The sequence below is a fragment of the Oryctolagus cuniculus genome, chromosome 10, assembly GCF_051225735.1.
Source record: "Oryctolagus cuniculus isolate XC-2025 breed Fujian yellow rabbit chromosome 10, ASM5122573v1, whole genome shotgun sequence".
In the NCBI taxonomy this organism is placed as follows: domain Eukaryota; kingdom Metazoa; phylum Chordata; class Mammalia; order Lagomorpha; family Leporidae; genus Oryctolagus; species Oryctolagus cuniculus.
The window spans coordinates 117353085-117371961 of record NC_142876.1 but is presented as its reverse complement, the minus strand read 5'-3'; the positions used below and the strand labels follow the sequence as shown (position 1 = coordinate 117371961).

General features: G+C 45.5%; 1 protein-coding gene across 1 annotated transcript in view; it reads left to right on the top strand.

Moving 5' to 3' along the window:
• Positions 1-452: 452 nt before the first annotated feature.
• Positions 453-18877, top strand: part of SYN2 (synapsin II) — a 196046-nt gene continuing 177621 nt past the window's right edge. Inside the window, exon 1 of the mRNA XM_051851718.3 lies at positions 453-1046. Coding sequence (XP_051707678.1) covers positions 658-1046 — 389 coding nt within the window. The 5' untranslated portion in view covers positions 453-657. The remainder of the gene's footprint in view (positions 1047-18877) is intronic.

Sequence of the window (18877 nt, the reverse complement as noted above, 5' to 3'; positions counted from 1 at the left end):
GAAGCGGTGGTTTTCTGTCTCGTCACAGGGCGCGCGTGCGAGCGGGGGCGAGTACGCGTGCCTCCCTCACCTGAGGGCCGGGGAGATGGCACCGTTCTCCCGTCTCCCTCTCGCTACCCTGCGCGGACGCCCGCGCGCGGGGGCTGGCTCCCTTCTCACCCCAGCATAGGTGGCTGACACTTCTTCCCTCCAAGGAGTGGGGGCCGCTGCCCCTGCCTCCATCGCGGCTAGGACTGCACCCTTCACCCTGAAAGCTGGTGGGGACTCTAGGCTCCCACCCACTCCCGACGAGGTCACGTTCAGCTTGCGGGGCGGCGGGGCTTCCCTTCCCCTCCCCCGAGTCCCTAGAGCCGGGAGGCGGCGGCCAGGTGGCCCCAGGCGCCGGCTCCGAGGCGGGGGCGGTGCCGGCTCTGCGGCGCGGGGCGGGGCGACCCGTGGCCCCGCCCCCGGCCCCGCCCGCTCCCTGGCGCCCGAGCCTCGCGCAGCCGGGCTCCCCCGGCCCAGTCCGCCCGCCGCCGCTGTCTGCTGGGCCAGCGCGACGCGGACCGGGTCTCGGCCGCCGCCGCCGCCGCCGCCGCCGCTTTGAGCTTCGGCCCTCGGCCTCCCTCAGAGCCGCCCGGCCCCGTCGCCTCGCGCGCCCCCAGCCCCTCAAGCCAGATGATGAACTTCCTGCGGCGCCGGCTGTCGGACAGCAGCTTCATAGCCAATCTGCCCAATGGCTACATGACCGACCTGCAGCGGCCCGAGCCCCAGCAGCCGCCGCCGCCGCCGCCCCCCGGCCCGGCCGCGGCCTCGGGCTCGTCGGCGCCCCCGGCCGCGTCGCCGGGCCCGGAGCGGAGGCCCCCTCCCGCCCAGGCGCCCGCGCCGCAGCCCGCGCCGCAGCCCGCGCCGGCGCCGTCGGTGGGCAGCAGCTTCTTCAGCTCGCTGTCCCAAGCCGTGAAGCAGACGGCCGCCTCGGCGGGCCTGGTGGACGCGCCCGCGCCCGCGCCCGCGGCCGCCAGGAAGGCCAAGGTGCTGCTGGTCGTCGACGAGCCGCACACCGACTGGTAGGTGGCGGGGCGGCCCTCGCGCGGGGCTCCGGGGGCTTGTCGGGGGGCGGCTGCAGGCAGGGAAGAGCGCGGTGCCGGGTCGCCCCCGGGAAGCCCTTACGAGGCGGGAATGAGAGGAGGGAGCGAGGGAGATGCGGGATGCCGGCGGGCGCGAGTGCGTGTGCCGGGGCGAGGGACGGCGGGAGAGGGGGAATCTGAGGTAAAACAGTTCCCGTCTCGCCTCAGATCTCCAGGTCGCACCCAGGAAGGAGCTGCTTCATGCAACAGGGGAGAATCTTCGGAAGTAGTTTGTACTGGGGTGCGGGAGGGGCATCCTTGGCCGAAATGCGGAAAGGCCGAGGTGACAGTGGTCCCAGATGACCCAAGGGACGGTCACTAAAGGCCCACAGCGAAGGGCCCCGATGGTGAGGCGCGGTGTGAGTTTGGAGTGGAAATTTGGTGTTGGGGGCTGTGCTCTCCGGACCCCCGCGGGTCGGATTCCGGATGGGGTCGCCCAGGTGCCCACCAGGCTGGCTCGCCCTGCATAGCCCAAGGCTGTATTTTGTGCTGCGGGGGGAGGGGGGAGTTGTGTGTGTGTGAGTGAGTGTGTGAGAGTGTGTGTGTGTGTGTGTGTGTGTGTGTGGTGCTGATGGTGGTGGAAGTGATGGTGGCTTTTTCCAGGTGGAGACGACGACCCAGGTATGGTGCAAGGGGCGCAAATGGAGATCTGCTTTCACCCAGTGGATGGAAACTTCAAGATCCCACCCCCCACCCCCTTTAAAAAAGGGATATGTGGCATTTTTCCAACAGTGCTGAAGGCTGGGGGAAATGTTAGCTGTTGGTGGTAAAAGCTTGGATGAGGGGGTCCGTTTCAGGCTAAGACCGATTCTGGTTGATGTAGCTGGAAGTTAACCCAGGGCATGATGGGGTGGGGGGTTTGACTGGAGAAGGGCTTGAAGAAATGAAGACGGACACTTGATCTTCAGGAATATGAAAAAGGGCCTTTTTTTTGTTTTGTTTTGTTTCTCACAGGAGTGAGGTTGGGGACCGGACCCAACGGGGAGGCACAGAGGGCCCATGAGGCTGTTAATCTCCATTTCCTCTTTGGGCTGCTTCCCAGCTTTTTCTCTATCATTTTCTCACTGGGAGCCCCAGAGGGAGGGTTGCAGAGAGAGAGGGTGTGGGCAGCGGCATGGACAGGGGAAGTGAGATGTGAATGTGGGGATGCCTTCCTGCTGGCAGCCGCTGTCACCAGTCTGCATAGTTGTTTGGATGCCTTGTTTGGTTGATTTTTTCTCTTGAAGGCACATACAAGAAGGCAGTGGGGGAAATAGAAGAGAATATGACAGGCCATTGACAGCCCCCTTAGGAGAATCGCTGTAACTCAGTTCAAATCAACAAGTGCTCATTAAGGGAGAAGGGAAGGGAACCAAACTGTGTTGAACATCTGTTATACACCAAACCGTACTGGGTGCTCACAATAGGTTATCTCATTGAATTCTCACCACATAACTGAGGCTTTGAAAAGGTAAGTACTGTTTTCATACAGCCAGCGAATGGTAGAATCAGGGTTTGAATTTAGGCCCCATTTGAGTTCACTGTTCCCACTCCACTATATCACCTCACTATTATTATATTACTGGCCATTTTAATAATATGCTTCCTGTAGGGGCTAGGCAGCGTCGGGGGGGCTTTTAGAGAATCACTCCAATTTGGGAGATAGATTGACTGCATGAAACATTTAACAAAAGGAAATCTAGAATTATTGCTGGGCACTTGTGTTTCAGTCATTCAGTGAATGGGGTGATTGGTGGGAGCCAGTGTTACTGGAGAAGGCTTAACGCAGGTGAATCTCCAAAGAAAGGCCAGGAAGAGGGAAGAAATGAGAACGATGTTGTTTGATTTTTCTGTGCAAGAATCTGACCTTTATGCACCTTGTCTTGATCTCCCATCCTGTTGAAGGCATTTGTTTCGGGTATAATTGCTAGTTAGGTATCTACAGGTAGGTAGATACTCATTTGTATGGTTATGGTGAGGCTGCTGTAGGTTTCTGTTTATAAATGCCTCAGTGGCTTGAGATTTGAAAGTCTCCTTGGATAGTATTATTTTCTAGAAAGACAGACTTGCATAAACCAGAGAATTTGCCTTGCCCTGGAGACTAGAATTCTAATGGAAGTAATAGAAGCTACTTTTTATGTGCTTACTCCCAACTGTTTTCTGGTTTTCTCTGAAGTAACAACATTAATTTATTAGAACTCATAAGCCTCATTTGAGTGCAGTGCTTGACAGCAGTTTTGTGCCTCTGTTTCTGTGCTTAATAGCAATTTCCAGAATTTCAGAGTTTGTCTTCCAACATAGTTCTAAATTTGTTGTAAACATCTCAGTTAAATATTGGTGAGTGCTTTTATTGAAAGATCTCTTTGAATTAAGGAGCAGGTGCTTGCTTACGACAGGTACCATAATTTACAAAGGTGGTTTTTGCTCTGAAGGCTTATTTTAGTAAATACCTAGATGGTATTCACTGAGGAGGTAGCATATGAAGGAGCTAAAGAAGTTCTTGGAAAAGTAGAATTTAAAGATGGCGGGGGGGGGGGGGCTGGGACCAGCGCTGTGGCGTAGTGGGTAAAGCCACCACCTACAGTGCTGGCATCCCGTCTGGGTGCTGGTTTGAGTCCAGGCTGCTCCACTTCTGATCCAGCTGTCTGCTATGGCCTGGGAAAGCTGTAGAAGATGGCCCAAGTGCTTGGGCCTCTGCACCGGCATGGGAGACCCAGAAGAAGCTCTAGGCTCCTGGCTTTGGATCAGTGCAGCTCTGGCCCTTGTGGCCAACTGGGGAGTGAACAAGCAAATGGAAGACCTCTCTCTCTTTGTTTCTCTCTCTGTCTCTCTCTCTTCTCTCTATGTAACTCTTTCAAATAAATAAATAAATGTTTTTTAAAAAAGAAAGATAATGGAGGGTAGAGAGCAGGCATTTAACCTAGCAGTTAAGACGCCTGAATCCTGTATCAGAGTACCTGGGTTTGATATTTATATCTGGCTTCTGACTTCAGCTTCATGCAGTTTGTACTCTGGAAGGCAGCAGTGATGGTTCAAGTGACTGGGCTCCTGCTACGCACATGGAAGACTTGGATTGATTGTTCAGCTTTAGGCTTTGGCATGGTGTAGGTCTAGCTGTTGCATGCATTTGGGACTCAAACAGTGCATGGCAGCTCTCTCCCTTGCTGTTTCTCTCTTTCTGTCGCTCAAGTAAATATGTAATTAGAAATGTTAAATGTGCGTTTTCTGTGAAATTTCTGAAACCACCTCATACATGTCCAGTATCATTATCCTGTGCTTGAGTAGGAAGGCAGAGTGTAGTCTCCCAGAGTATTGGTTCCATCTGATTTATAGAATACTAAAATAAAGAGGGCTTTAACAACCATTTAAATAATTGGAGATTTAAAAGAGTGCTTGAAACAGGTGACATCTCAGAGCATCCTTAGTACACAGCAGAGTCCTTTGAATCTTTACCAGTATAATTGCAAGCAACAGAATTTGTAGACTTCACCACTGACCAGGTTGATGGGAAAACTGGAAGAGTTTTTCTTTCTTTAACTTGAAATGTTTTCATTGGTTGCTGAGATCTTTAGACTAATGGCATACTAAAAGATCATTGAAAAATTTATTTGTGCTACACAAAAAATGTAATCAAGCTCATTATATACTTCATTAATATTATTAATGTTAGTTTTTATGTTGCCATGCCTTTTAAGGATTGTAATAAATTTGAAGTGCATCTTTCACATTTATGATCTTTGTGCCTAAACAAAGAACAGATGGCATTTGAGTGTGTCTGTTTCTTCGGTATATTACATTCTCACTGGTTAAAAGGTAAGTTTTCTCTCAGATTCTTCCTTCCCTCCATTCTAGAAATTCTGACTCCAATGACAAAGAGAGCTTTTCATCGTGGGACTTCTCAGTTTTAATTTGAAATTCTGTACAGCAAAGGCACTCTTGATTATTTAGAGGTTGCAGATATGAATAGTCAACAGGTGTTAACTGGGCATCTTCTTTTTTAGGGTATATTTGTTGTGAATCAATGAGGCCTAGCATCCGTCTTTTAGGATCTAACTGTCCAGTGGGGAGGTAAATTTATATTTTTGAAAAAAGGTGATTACAAATTACCTTTTGTATTCAAAGTATGGTCCTTGAGCCAAAGTATTGATATCAACCAGTAGCTTTGTGAACTATAGTATCTTAGGTCCCACCTCATGCCTGTGGAATCATAATTTGCATTTGAGCAAAACCCCCAAATGATTCATAATCACATTAAATTTGAGTTGTGATGAACAAATGGATATGTGATTGGTGCTATAGGTGAGACAACACCACCAACTACTGTTATTTATTGACCAATTACTACATGAGAGGTCTTCAAAAGTTGATAGAAAAATGCATATTATGAAAAAGCTACACATGGTTTTCAAATTTTCTGTACCCAAATTATCTTTAAAAAAAAAGATTTATTTACTTGACAGGCAGAGTTATAGAGAGGTAGATGCAGAGAGAGAGAGAGTGAGAGAGAGGGGTTTCCGTCTGGTTATTCACTCCCCAAATGGCCGCAAAGACTGGAGCTGACCCAATCCAAAGCCAGGAACCTGGAGTTTCTCTTGGTCTCCTATGCAGGAACAGGGGCCAAGGACTTGGACCATCTTTTACTGCTTTCCGAGGCCATAGCAGAGAGCTGGATCAGAAGTGGAGCAGCCAGGACTCTAACTGGTGCTCATATGGGATGACCCCAATTATTTTTTAATTCTGTTTTCTACAGACTTTTTGAAGTACCCTTGTATGCAGATGTTGTACTATTCTCTTTACAAATCTCATTTAATCTTTCTAACACCAATGTAGTATAGAAATTTGTTTTAAAGATTTATTTATTTATTCAAAAGGCAATTACAGAGAGAGGAAGTGTCAGGGAGAGAGACAAAGAGGCAGAGAGTGAGAGAGTGAGAGAGAGTGTTTGTTCTTCCATTCACTGGTTCACTCCCCAAATGGCCACAGTGGCTGGGATTGGGCTAGGCTGAAGTCTGGAGCCCATATGGGATGCTGGCATTGCAAGTGATAGTTAACCTACTGTACCACAACATTGGCCCCAGTTTAGCAGTAGAAAGAGATAGATGTGGCTAGAGAGGGAATGGAAGGCTCCACTGAAGAAGTAACAGCTAAACTAAGCTTTGAAGAGTTTGAATCAGAAGATGCAGACATTGTCTATTGGGATCTTGCAGTCCAGTAGGGAGATGACAGGTATTTAAACATGATTGTAATACAGGTGATAATTAGTATGCATAAAGTGCTATCAGAACACAGATATGAATTATATTGGAGAATGAAAATGTGGTTAGAAATGTTTTATAAAAATGTGTTACCATCTAGTACTTTTTATTTATTTATTTAGTTGAAAAGCAGAGTTACAGAAAGGCAGAGGCAGAGACAGATCTTCTATCCACTGATTCACTTCCCAAATGGCTGCAATGGCCTGAGTTGGGCTGATCCAAAGCCAGGAGCCAGGAGCTTCTTCTAGGTCTCCCATGTGGGTGCAGGGGCCAAGCACTTGGACCATCTTCCACTGCTTTCCCAGGCACATTACCAGGGAGCTGGATCAGAAGTGGAGCAGCTGAGACTTGGAGCAGCTTTCCCTGCTGTGCCACAGTGCTGACCCTAATGATACAATTTTTGAGTCATTTCTTTCCAAAACTTTAGCTCTGTAATTTTTTTCTACGTGGTAAGTCTTTGAAAGAAGAGACAGATGTCTCTAAGTGACTAAACATTTCCTTGAATGATAAATTTGCCTTTGACTACTCCATTAGGTACCTCCTTGCAATATTGGTACCATGTGGTATTGTGAGGAAAAAAAGGCTAAATCTTGTTATGTCTCCTGTGTGTGTCTTCATCAACAATGGAAGTTGGAAACTTGTGGTTGGGTTCCTCTCTTCCCAATAAACCTGAGCACATTTGTATACATATTTTGAATTGTTGGTGAATGGTATTTCTTGATCCCTGCACTGTGCACAGTTTATACAACATGTTCTTACCTGTCATCTCATTTTATCTTTGCAATGATCCTGAGCGTTGGGTAGAATAACCGTTTCATAGAACAGACTCAGAAAAGTAGTGAGTTGCTGGAAATTATGTAGCTACTAAGGTCAAGTATCTGGATCTGAACTTAGATTAATTGATCTGCAAAAAAAAAAAAAAAAAAAAGCCACATTTTCTGGCAGAAGAATTAGGTGATGGTTTTCTTTTTCTTATAAAAAGATTGTTTCTCTTGCAAAAATCTTCACCATATGATTAATTTAAATAGCAAACATCCCACTGCTTTTGAAAATTCTCAGTTTACAAAACTCGATAGGCTAACATTTTTTAAAGTTACTTTTTTAAAATATGAATATAGCCACTGCAGTTTTCTAATTCTTCTCATTGGTATATTGTATCTTCTCCTTTACTGTTATCTTTTTTTTTTCGAGATTTATTTATTTATTTGAGAGATAGAGTTACAGACAGAGAGAGAGGGAGAGACAGAGAGAAAGGTCTTCCATCCACTGGTTCACTCCCCATATGGCTGCAACAGCTAGAGCTGAGCCAGTCCAAAGCCAGGAGCTTCTTCTGGGGCTCAAGCATTTAGGCCGCCTTCTGCTGCTTTCCCAGGCCATAGCAGAGAGCTAGATTGGAAGTAGGCAGCTAGGACTAGAACCAGCACCCATATAGAATGCTGGTGCTGCAAGCAGAGGCTTTGCCCACAATGCCACAGTGCTGGCCTCCGGTAGGCCATGTTTTTCAGGATCAGATCCACCAGTTGGTGTGAGGGTATGGTTAATATAGTGGCCATAGGATGGAGAACTGCATCTGATTTTTAAGTGTGTGTCTGATGGTACTTCTACTATGGGTGCACCTCTAAAAATGAGTGAGACCTGTTCATTAGGTGGCGGTGTCATCTTTAATTTTTGCTTTCTACATAGATGCAGTTGGGTGCCACAAGGCTATAGTCTCTCTAGTCTCTCTCTCTCTCTTTTTTTTTTACAGGCAGATTTAGACAGTGAGAGATAGAGAGAGACAGAGAGAAAGGTCTTTCTTCCGTTGGTTCACCCCCCAAATGGCCACCACGGCTGGCGCGCTGTGCCGATCCGAAGCCAAGAGCCAGGTGCTTCTTCCTGATCTCCCATGCAAGTGTAGGGCCCAAGGACTTGGGCCATCCTCCACTGCCTTCCCGGGTCACGGCAGAGAGCTGGACTGGAAGAGGAGCAACTGGGACAGAATCCGGCACCCCAACCAGGACTAGAACCCGGGGTACCAGCGCCGCAGGTGGAGGATTAGCCTAATGAGCCATGGCGCTGGCCTATAGTGTCTCTCTAGAGAGTGGACAGGATCATCTAGAGGGCTTTCCTGTTTTTCTGACACTGCTGCAGTAAAGTGGGAAGAAGTAGGTTAGAACGGGGTAAGTTACCTATGGAGAGAATAAAGTGGGCCAGTAATACAAGTCTGTGAACTCTTAAGGATGGCCATGCAGCGTGGGTGATAATAGGAGGAAGTATACTAGTCTTGGTGGTTGCTACTTGACAGCAGTCATTTCTGATATTTTAACCAGTTCATATAAAATTGTAAAATACACTGAAATTATACTCTTTTACCCTACCACTTTTCCCTGTTTTTAGCAGCATGAAACAATGTGAAGGTATAGGATTAAGGGTCAAAACACCCACGGTTGAGATATGGTACCACCATTAGCCATATAACTATTTTAGAGTTATATAATGTCTTTTAGCCTTTAGCAAATTTTCATTGAGAGTCTGTTAAATGCCACGTACCATTCTAGTTCCTGGAGGGACACATACAAACTTAGTTTTCTTATCTACAAATGGAGATAATATGTATATGACATAAACTGTTGTGAGAATTAAGATGAGCATTTTATGAAAAATAACCATAGTAGTTATTGTTTTATTTCCACATTTTTAAAAGAGGATTTATTTTGTTTTATTTGAAAGACAAAGTGTCAGAGAGAGAAAGAAAGACAGAAAAAGAGATCTTTGCTTGTTCACTCTCCAAATAGCTGCAATGGCTGGGCTGGGCCAGGCCAGGCCAAAGCCAAGAGCCTGAAACTCTATCTTGACTCCATGTGGGTGTTAGGGGCTCAGGTACTTGGGCCATCTTCTGCTGCTTTCCCAGGCACATTAGTAGGGAGCTGGGTCTGAAGTGGAGTAGCTGACACTCTAACTGGCACTCATATGGGATGCTGGCTTTATAGGTGGCAGCTGCTTAATCATCTGCTTCACATTTTCCTGTTTGTTAACTGCAGGTGCCCAAATTATCTTTTTTTTTTTAAAGATTTATTTATTTATTTTAAAGTCAAGAGTTACAGAGAGGAAGAGGAGGGGAGGAGAGATAGAAAGAGATATCTTCCATCCTCTGGTTCACTCCCCAGATGGCTGCAAATGCTGGGGCTGGGCCAGGCTGAAGCCAGGAGTCAAGAGTTTCTTCCAATATCCCACGTGGGTGCAGGAACCCAAGTGCATGGACCATCTTCTGCTGCTTCCCCAGGCACGTTAGCAGGAATCTGGATCGAAGGTGGAGCAGCCGGTCTCAAACCAGTGCCTATATGGAGTGCCAGCATCACAGATGGTAGCTTTAACTGTTATGCTACAATGCCAGCCGCAACCCCAACTTATCTCAATCCCTTTTTGAATTTCCAAATTTTATCATGTGATTATTTATTGGTAGAGTTGGGGAATTTTTTTTAAATTGAATACCACTAGCTCAGAGACAGTATCATTTAAGACATTATTTGTTTTTTTGGTTTTTTTTTTTTGTAAAAGGCAGTGTAATTTAGTTTTTTTTAAAAAAGATTTATTTTTCTATTTGAAAGACAGAGCCTCAGAGACGGGGAGAGATCAAGATTTTTCATAAGTTGGTTCATTTGCCAAATGGCCACAGCAGCCAGAGAGCTGAGCCAGGCTGAAGCCAGGAACCAAAACTCCGTCTATCCCAGTCTGTAAAATACATAGTAGAGGCCCAAGCACAGGGCCATCATCTGCTGCCTTCCCAGGCACATTAGTCGAAAGCTGCATAGGAAGCAGAATAGGTGGGACTCAAACTAGCACTCCAATATGGGGTTCCAGAACTGTGTCACCACACTGACCCCAGTTTTTTATTTTATTATTTTTTTTAAAGATTTACTTATTTATTTGCAAATGAGAGTTACATAGAGAGAGGAGAGGCAGAGAGAAAGAGAGAGAGGTCGTCCATCCGATGGTTCACTCAAGCCAGGAGCCAGGAGCTTCTTCCGGGTCTCCAATGTGGGTGCAGGGGCCCAAGGACTTGGGCCATCTTCTACTGCTTTCCCAGGCCATAGCAGAGAGCTGGATTGGAAGTGGAGCAGCCAGGTCTTGAACTGGTGCCCATATGGGATGCCGGCACTTCAGGCCAGGGCATTAACCCACTGTGCCACAGCACCAGCCCCTTTTATTATTGTTTTTTAAAATTTTATTTATTTGAAAGGTAGAGTTGGGGATGGGGAGAGAGTGATATTCCATCGACTGGTTCACTCCCCAAATGGCCACAATAGCTGAGGCTGGGCCAGGCCCAAGCCAAAAGCCTGGAATTCCATCTGGATCTCCCACAAGGGTGGCAGGGGCCCAAATAGTTGGGCCATCTTCCAGTGCTTTCCCAGGTGCATAAGCAGGGAGCTGGTTTGGGAGTGCAGCATCTGGGACTTGAACCTGTGCTTATATTGGATGCTGGCTTCCCAGTTTAACCTGCTGTAACGCAACAGTGACCCCATTATTCTTATTCTTATTTTTTAAAGATTTACTTTTTTATTTGAGAGGTAGAATTATAGACAGAGAGAGGGAGAGACAGAAAGAAAGGTACTCTGGTTCACTCTCCATATGACTGCAATAGCCTGAGCTGGGCTAGGCCAAAGCCAGGAGCCAAGAGCTTCCTCTAGGCCTCCCATGTGGGTGCAGGGGCCCAAGCACTTGGGCCATCTTCCACTGTTTTCCCAGGCCATAGCAGAGAGCTGGATCAAAAGTGGAGCAGCTGGGATGTGAACCGGTGCCCATATGGGCTGCTGGCACCGCATGTGGAGGATTGGCCCTCTGCACCACAGTGCTAGTCCCGTTATTATTTTAAATAAGATAAACATTACCCATTTAACTCAGCTATATTTAATAATTGTGGACAGTACCACAGATATTTATTTTTTTAAATTTTTATTTTGTTCTTCTGAATGCTGAGAGAGAGAGGGAGAAAGACCCTTCCATTGTTTTGCTCCCTAAAAGCCCACAACAGCTGGGTCTGGGCCAGGGTGAAGCTAGGAGTGAGGAACTCAGTCAAGGTCTTCTTCCACTTGAGTAACAGGAACCCAACTCCCTGAACCCTGACTTGTTGCCTCCCAGAGTGCGAATTACCAGGAAGCTGCACTGAGAGAGGAGCTAGCACTGAAATCCAGGCACCCAATATGGAAAGTAGGTATCCAAAGAGATGTCTTACCTGCTGTACCAGCAGCCATCCTGATTTTTTTTTAAATAAATTAATTCTAAGATAGCTTTGCTGAACTTTCACTTGTAACTAATTAAGGAACAGTGGCTACAGAAGGAAATGAGGGAAGAAAAAAATATAAAAGGTGTGGTACCTATATTTTCCCTACACAACTCATCTTTTACATTCCTTTTGGAGTTTTTTTTTTTTTTAAATAAAGATTGATTTATTTATTTGAAAGGCAGAGTTAGAGAGAGAGAGGGAGAAGAAGAGGCAGAGAGAGCTCTAATATCCATTGGTTCAATCCACAGTGGCCAGAGCTGGGCTAGTCTAAAGCCAGGAGCGAGGAGCCCAGGAGCTTCTTCTGGGTCTCCCTTGTGGGTACAGGAGCCTCAGGACTTGGGCCATCCTCTGCTGCTTCCCAGGCACATTAACAGGGAGCTGGATAGGAAGTGGAGCAACCAGGACTTGAATTGGTGCCCATATAGGATGCTGGTGCTGGAGGTGGCAGCTTTACCTATTACGCCACTGCAGTAGCCCCATGGAGTATTTTTTTTTTTTTTTTTGACAGGCAGAGTGGACAGTGAGAGAGAGAGACAGAGAGAAAGGTCTTCCTTTGCCGTTGGTTCACCCTCCAATGGCCGCCGCGGCCGGCGCGCTGCGGCCGGCGCACCGCGCTGATCCGATGGCAGGAGCCAGGAGCCAGGTGCTTTTCCTGGTCTCCCCATGGGGTGCAGGGCCCAAGCACCTGGGCCATCCTCCACTGCACTCCTGGGCCACAGCAGAGAGCTGGCCTGGAAGAGGGGCAACCGGGACAGAATCCGGCGCCCCGACCGGGACTAGAACCTGGTGTGCCGGCGCCGCTAGGCGGAGGATTAGCCTAGTGAGCCGCGGCGCCGGCTCCATGGAGTATTTTTTAAACAAAGCAAAAATGAATGCATCCACAGATTTCATAAAATTAATCTCCTTTTTAGATTTATTTATTTATTTGAAAGACAGAGTGTCAGAAAATGAAGGAGAAAGAGAGCTTCTATCTGCTGGCTTACTCCCCAGATGCCTACAACAGGCTAGACTAGGCCAAACCAAAGCCAGGAGCCAAGAACCTCATCCAGGTCTTTCATGGGGGTGGCAGGAAGCCAAGTACTTGGGCCATCATTTTCTGTCCCCCCCCCCCCCCCCCCAGTATGTTAGCAGAAAGCTGGATAGGAAGTGTGGAGTAGCCACAGCTTGAACCAGACACTCTGATGTGGGAAGCAGGCATCCCAAGTGGCACTTTAATCTGCTGCACCATAACATCCACCCCTGACTTCCTCCTGAATGTTTCTTTCTCCACTACGCTATTGCTCTTTCTGCTTCCTCACAGCCTGGCTCCAGTTTGTCTTCCTGGCTTCACTTCTCACTGTTCCCACTTCCTCAACTTCTGATGTTTTCTGACTGGTCCCTTCCTTTGGACTTGCAAGATTCTGTGCCATTATTTCACAGGTGGCATTATTTGGAATAATCTTGTTCTACTTCTGTCTTAACACTCACCTTCTTTATTCACTTCTCAGAATGAAGTATTATTTATTGTTTAAAAAGATCCATCCCTGGGGTCAGTGTTGTGGTGTAGCTGGTAAAGCTACCACCTGCGACGCTGGCATCCCATAAGGGCTCCGGCTTGTGTCCCGGCTGCTCCACTTCCAGTCAGCTCTCTGCTAGTAGCCAGGGAACAGCAGTAGACGATGGCCCCAGTGCTTGGGCCTGTGCCACCCATGTGTGAGACCTGGAAGAAGCTCCTGGCTCCTGCTGTTGCAGCCATCTGGGGAGGGAACTAGTGGAAGGAGGCTCCCTCTCTGTAACCCTGACTTTGAAATAAGTAAGACAGTGGGGCTGGCATTGTGGCACAGCGGGTTAAGCCTCCTCCTCTGATGTCAGCGTCCCATATAGGTTCCTTTGTATTTCCCACCTGCTCTGCTTCTGATCCAGCTCCCTGTTAATAGACCTGGGAAAGTGCGGAAGATGACCCAAGTGTTTGGGGCCCTGTAGCCTTGTGGGCAACCCAGATGAAACTCCTGGCTTCACTGTGGCCCATCCCCGGCCATTGTTGCCCTTGAGTAGTGAACCAGTGGAAAGAAGAGCTTCTTTTCTCCTTTTCTCTGTAATTCTGCCTTTGAAATAAATAAATAAATCTAAAAAAAGAAAAGAAAATAAAAGAAGACCAATCCTTTCCTGCCTTCTCCAAGACCTTGCTCCAAATTCTTTTCCTTCTTCTTCCCTTCTATCCATACTGTCATATTGAATGGGTTGCACTATACTTGTAAATAAAGAAACAGATGAAAAAACTCTTCACCTTCTTAATCACTCTTCAAATGTGGAAGGGAAACCTCAGTCTTGTCTACATCCTTATCTGTGGTTTGCCTTTCTCCACTGACACTGGGCTTATGCTTTCTATGTAATAATGAAATAATTCTTACTAGGAACCCTAATTGCTAAATCCAGAGGAAGATGTCAGTCTTACCTACTTGACATTTCAACTTCCCTTTGGAAGTCAGTTGGCTTCTCAACACAGCATTCTTGGTTCTCTTCATACCTGTCTTTTTGAAGCCCTTCTCAATTACTTAGCCTGCTTCATTAAATGTAGGGGCTCCTCAGGGCTCCATTTTTTTGTCTGCTTTTTTCACTGATGTTGTGTTTGGCCCGTTTACTCTCAAGATGTCAGTTATCTCCTAAATGCATTAAGTTCCCATATTTTTTTTTTTAGATTCATTTTATTTATTTAAAAGAGTTATGGAGAGAGGTAGAGCCAGAGAGAGAGGCTCTGGTTCACCGGTTCACTCCCCAAATGACCGCAGTGGCCAAAACTGAGCTGATCTGAAGCCAGGAGCCAGGACCTCCTTCCAGGTCTCCCATGTGGGTGTAGGGGCCCACACACGAGGGCTATCATCTATTGCTTTCTAGGCCATAGCAGAGAGTTGGTTCAGAAGTGGAACAGCTGGGACTCAAACTGGCACCCATATGGGATGCCGGCACTGCCACAGCGCTGGCCCCCAGTTCCCATATTTTTACTTTTAGCCAAAACTTTGTTCTGATCTTCAGATATATGTTCAGTTGTGCTGGATATCTCCATCTCAGTAGCTAAGGTAACTCAAGGTCATTTAGTCCAATATTTAATCTCTTATTTTCTTTCCTATTTCAGTGCTTATATTCTCCATCTCAACTGGGGACACCAGAGATTGGCCATTTGAAGCCTATTTGAGGTTCTTCTTAGCTTTCACCTAGAACTTCTGAGATTTCCATTTAATAGCTTGACTGAACTATTTAAAATGCAGATTTGACCTTTTCACTCGTTTGGTTAAGGCTTTTCATGGGCTTCCCAAGTCTTATGTGTAAAGTTCATGGTCCTCCTGAGATTTGACCCCTGTTTTCTTTCCCAGCTTCCTTTTGACTGTTTTCTTCCTTAACCTTTATTTTCCAGTAGAACTGAAATGTTTGTGATTCCATGTGTGCACTCTGGCATTCCTCCTCATCTCTGCTTCTGCTGCATATTGCTGCTGTGGTTGGTTTTCCTCCTCTTTCCTACCTTTTCTCTCAAAAACTCATATTCATCTTTGGAGACTGAGATGAGTATTTCCTTTTCCAGAAATCCTTCTCTAACTCCTAGATTGTTTTGGCCATCTTTCTTCCCTTCAGGCCTCTTTTAGTTGTGTGGATATCCCTGTCACTGGACTGAACACATGATCTGTTGATGTGTATGCCTTTCCTTAGACTAGGTAGTTCTTTGAAGGCAGGCTTAATGTTTTACTTGTTTTTGTGTCCTCAACATACAGCAGAATGCCTGACACATAGTTTGAGGTTATTAAATCTTTGTTTCATTGAAGAGAGAAATTCGGAGAATGAGAGAAGGGACAGAAGGAAACAATGGAGAGAAATATCCAGGATTCAAGGGATATGTTACATCAAGAGTCATCATTGATTATCTACAAATGTGAGGAATCTTCAAAAGGTTTCTGGGAATTGTGTATAATGAAAAAACAAATTTTTGTGCCAAAGTAAACTTTAATTTAATTTTCTATGACATTTTTGAAGTGCCTTTGTATGCTATAGAATGCTTTTGCTCTTAACATGTGTTCTATAAAATACAAATTTAATTAATTACTAATTTTCTACCATTCCAAATCATAAATCTCCAGAGATTTAACTCTGAATGAGAACCATAACAGCCCACAATACTGGAAAGTATAACCTGATCCATGATAGCTCTGCACAGCATAAAAGCAAATGGAATAAAATTGAGGACTGGGTTTCTCTCACTTAGTCTGTATTGATACTTGACTCCCAAGCAGCCATTTTCCTGAGGCTGGTCCTGCCTTCTTGCCCTATTCAGAGAATTTTTCCATTGGTGTGAAATGCCAGTCTTGAAAAACCCAAGCTGCTTGTTTCTTGCTCATTGTGAAAACCTTTCGGGAGTGATGGTTATTGCTTTGCCTATATCCTTATCGGAGTTTCTTAGTGACACACACTGTGGTGTAGCTGCCTTCTTCCACACAGCTTCTTGGGGATCCTTCTTTTCTCTGTTGGGAAGTGAGAATGTGGGAACGGTTTAATTTACTCATGTAAGAGGGCTGTTCAGAACTATCAGAAACAAGGTATTTTCTTGAAAAGAAAATAACCTTAATTGTTGTAAAGAATATAAAGGTAGGATAGAGTTTTAGGGAACTAGAACACCATTGTGATTAAAAAGTTGTTGAAAGAAAATATACAGCAAGGCCGGCGCTGCGGCTCACTTGGCTAATCCTCTGCCCACGGCGCTGGCACCCCTAGTTCTAGTCCCGGTTGGGGTGCCAGATTCTGTCCCAGTTGCTCCTCTTCCAGTCTAGCTCTCTGCTGTGGCCCGGGAAGGCAGCACCCGCATGGGAGACCAGGAGGAAGCACCTGGCTCCTGGCTTCGGATTGGCGCAGTGTGCTGGCTGTAGTGACCATTTGGGGGGTGAACCAACAGAAAAGAAGACCTTTCTCTCTGTCTCTCTCACTGTCTAAATCTGCCTGTCCTATATATATATATTTATATATATATATTAATATATATACAGCTAAACCTTCAGGATCTGATTTTGTTTGCCTCTCCAGTCTTAGTTTTATGCACCCATTTAATATAGCTGTGGCAGACATGGCTCACAGTTAGCTGAATGTGCCAGGCTCTGGCTCCTACCCGCAAGGCTTTTTTTCTATGCCTTCAAGACTCAATTTAGTTGTCTTCTAGAATCAGGACTATTCTCTATTCAAGGGGCCTAATGACTTTATGTAATAACTTCTGCCTAGTTTAATCATGCATAAAGAGGCTTGGGCTTTGGGTGGGAAAAAATTGAGGTCTCCTTTTTCTGTTGTGGATTTGAATCTTTGGAGGTCTGCAGTATTAAGAATGATAACACATCTGAAAACTGTTTCTTTTATATTTTTAGGTTTCGGTGGTACAGAATCCTTTCTTTGTTGGACCTCGTGGTATAGCTCTAGGGATATATGCATGTATTTTATTTTTCTGTCCCTATCTCCCCCAGTGTATAGCTAATGGTCAGAATTTAAGGTCTACATTGTCCTGTGTTCACTCAAATTCTAAATGTTATATAAAAGGGCATGAACAGAATCTCAAGGAAGACAAAATTAGGGTAGTATAGTGGAAAGAGAATTAAAATTTTTTTTTAGATTTGTTTATTTATTTGAAAGAGTTACACACAGAGAGAAGGAGAGGCAGAGAGAAAGAGAGAGAGAGAGAGAGGGAGGTCTTCCATCTGCTGGTTTACTCCCCAATTGGCCGCAATGGCTGGAGCTGCGCTGACCCGATGCCAGCAGCCAGGAGCTTCTTCCGGGTCTCCCATGTGGGTGCAGGGGTCCAAGGACTTGGGCTATTTTCTGCTGCTTTACCAGGCCATAGCAGAGAGCTAGATCAGCAGTGGAGCAGCTGGGACTCAAACCAGCGCCCATGTGGGATGCTGGAACTGCAGGCGGTGGCTTTACCTGCTATGCCACAGCACCAGCCCTAAAATGTTTTAATTCAAATTTGTCCTCTTCCAACTAACTTTTTGTGTCACTATAGGAAATTTAATTCTTTAAACTCTAATTTCTGTTTCAAAAATTAGAGATATAGACTAGGTGATATATCTTCAGAGACCATTATAAAATTAAGTGATTTCCAGAAATCAAATGCTTTCTAAAGGTTGTGGTTTGACATTATAAAGAGTTGTTCACTGAAGGGAGAATTTATTGTGAACTAGAAAATTCAGAAAATGTTTCAGAGGATGATTACATCTGAGCTAGACTTCGAAGGATGAGTGAAATCTAAATTAGTGAGAAAGCAGACATTTTAGTTAAAAGGAAGAGAAAAAGCAAAAGTGTTAACAACAGTAAGATGTGAATAGAGCATGTTTAGTTGATAAAGTTTTCAGGCCAGGGAAAAGAGAAAAGTTTGGATAAGGAGGTTGGGGGAAATAATAAAATGTAGTGTTGGGGCCTGCACTGTGGCATAGTGGCTAAAGCCGCTGCTTGCAGTGCCGGCATCCCATATGGACGCTGGTTTGAGACCCAGGTGCTCCACTTCTGATCCAACTCTCTGCTGTGACCTGGGGAAGCAGTAGAAGATGGCCCAACTGCACCCACGTGGGAGACCCAGAAGAAGCTCCTGGTTTTGGATCAGCTCAGCTCTGGTCATTGTGGTCATCTGCGGAGTGAACCAGCGGATGGAAGACCTTTTTCTCTCTCTGGCTCTACCTCTCTCTGTAACTCTGACTTTCAAATAAATAAATAAATAAATCTTTTAAAAAAATAATACGTAATGTATTGGGCATGAACTACATGACACGCAGGTACTATTGTGAGTAGATATATTCATTTTCTATATTATGAAATGAATTACTATTATTAACCTGATTCTACAAATGAGGAAATTGGAGTTGATAAAGTTGATCTAAGATTTGAACTCAGGGATGACAGCTCCAGCATTAATGCCTCTACCCAGCATGCTGTGTAATCAGTAGATAACAATGTTCTGAAATTTTCTTTCCCATTAAATACATTGGTGTTTCTTTTCTTAAATGACTTAGACTCATATTTGACTTATGGTAGTTTATTCTCTCCAGACTTCATTGTCTTCATCTGTAAGAAGATGATTACATATACTTCAGAGGGTTCTTATGAGAATTAATTGAAATAAACTTTGAATACGTCTGACATTGGAAATGGCACATGAGAGATGCTCAATAAATGTGCCACCATGGCAAGCAGATTTTCATAGAAGCTTTAAGACAGCAACTTATTACCTGGATATTTATAGGATTCTTGGAGTAAAGTAAAATTGCTTGTGGACA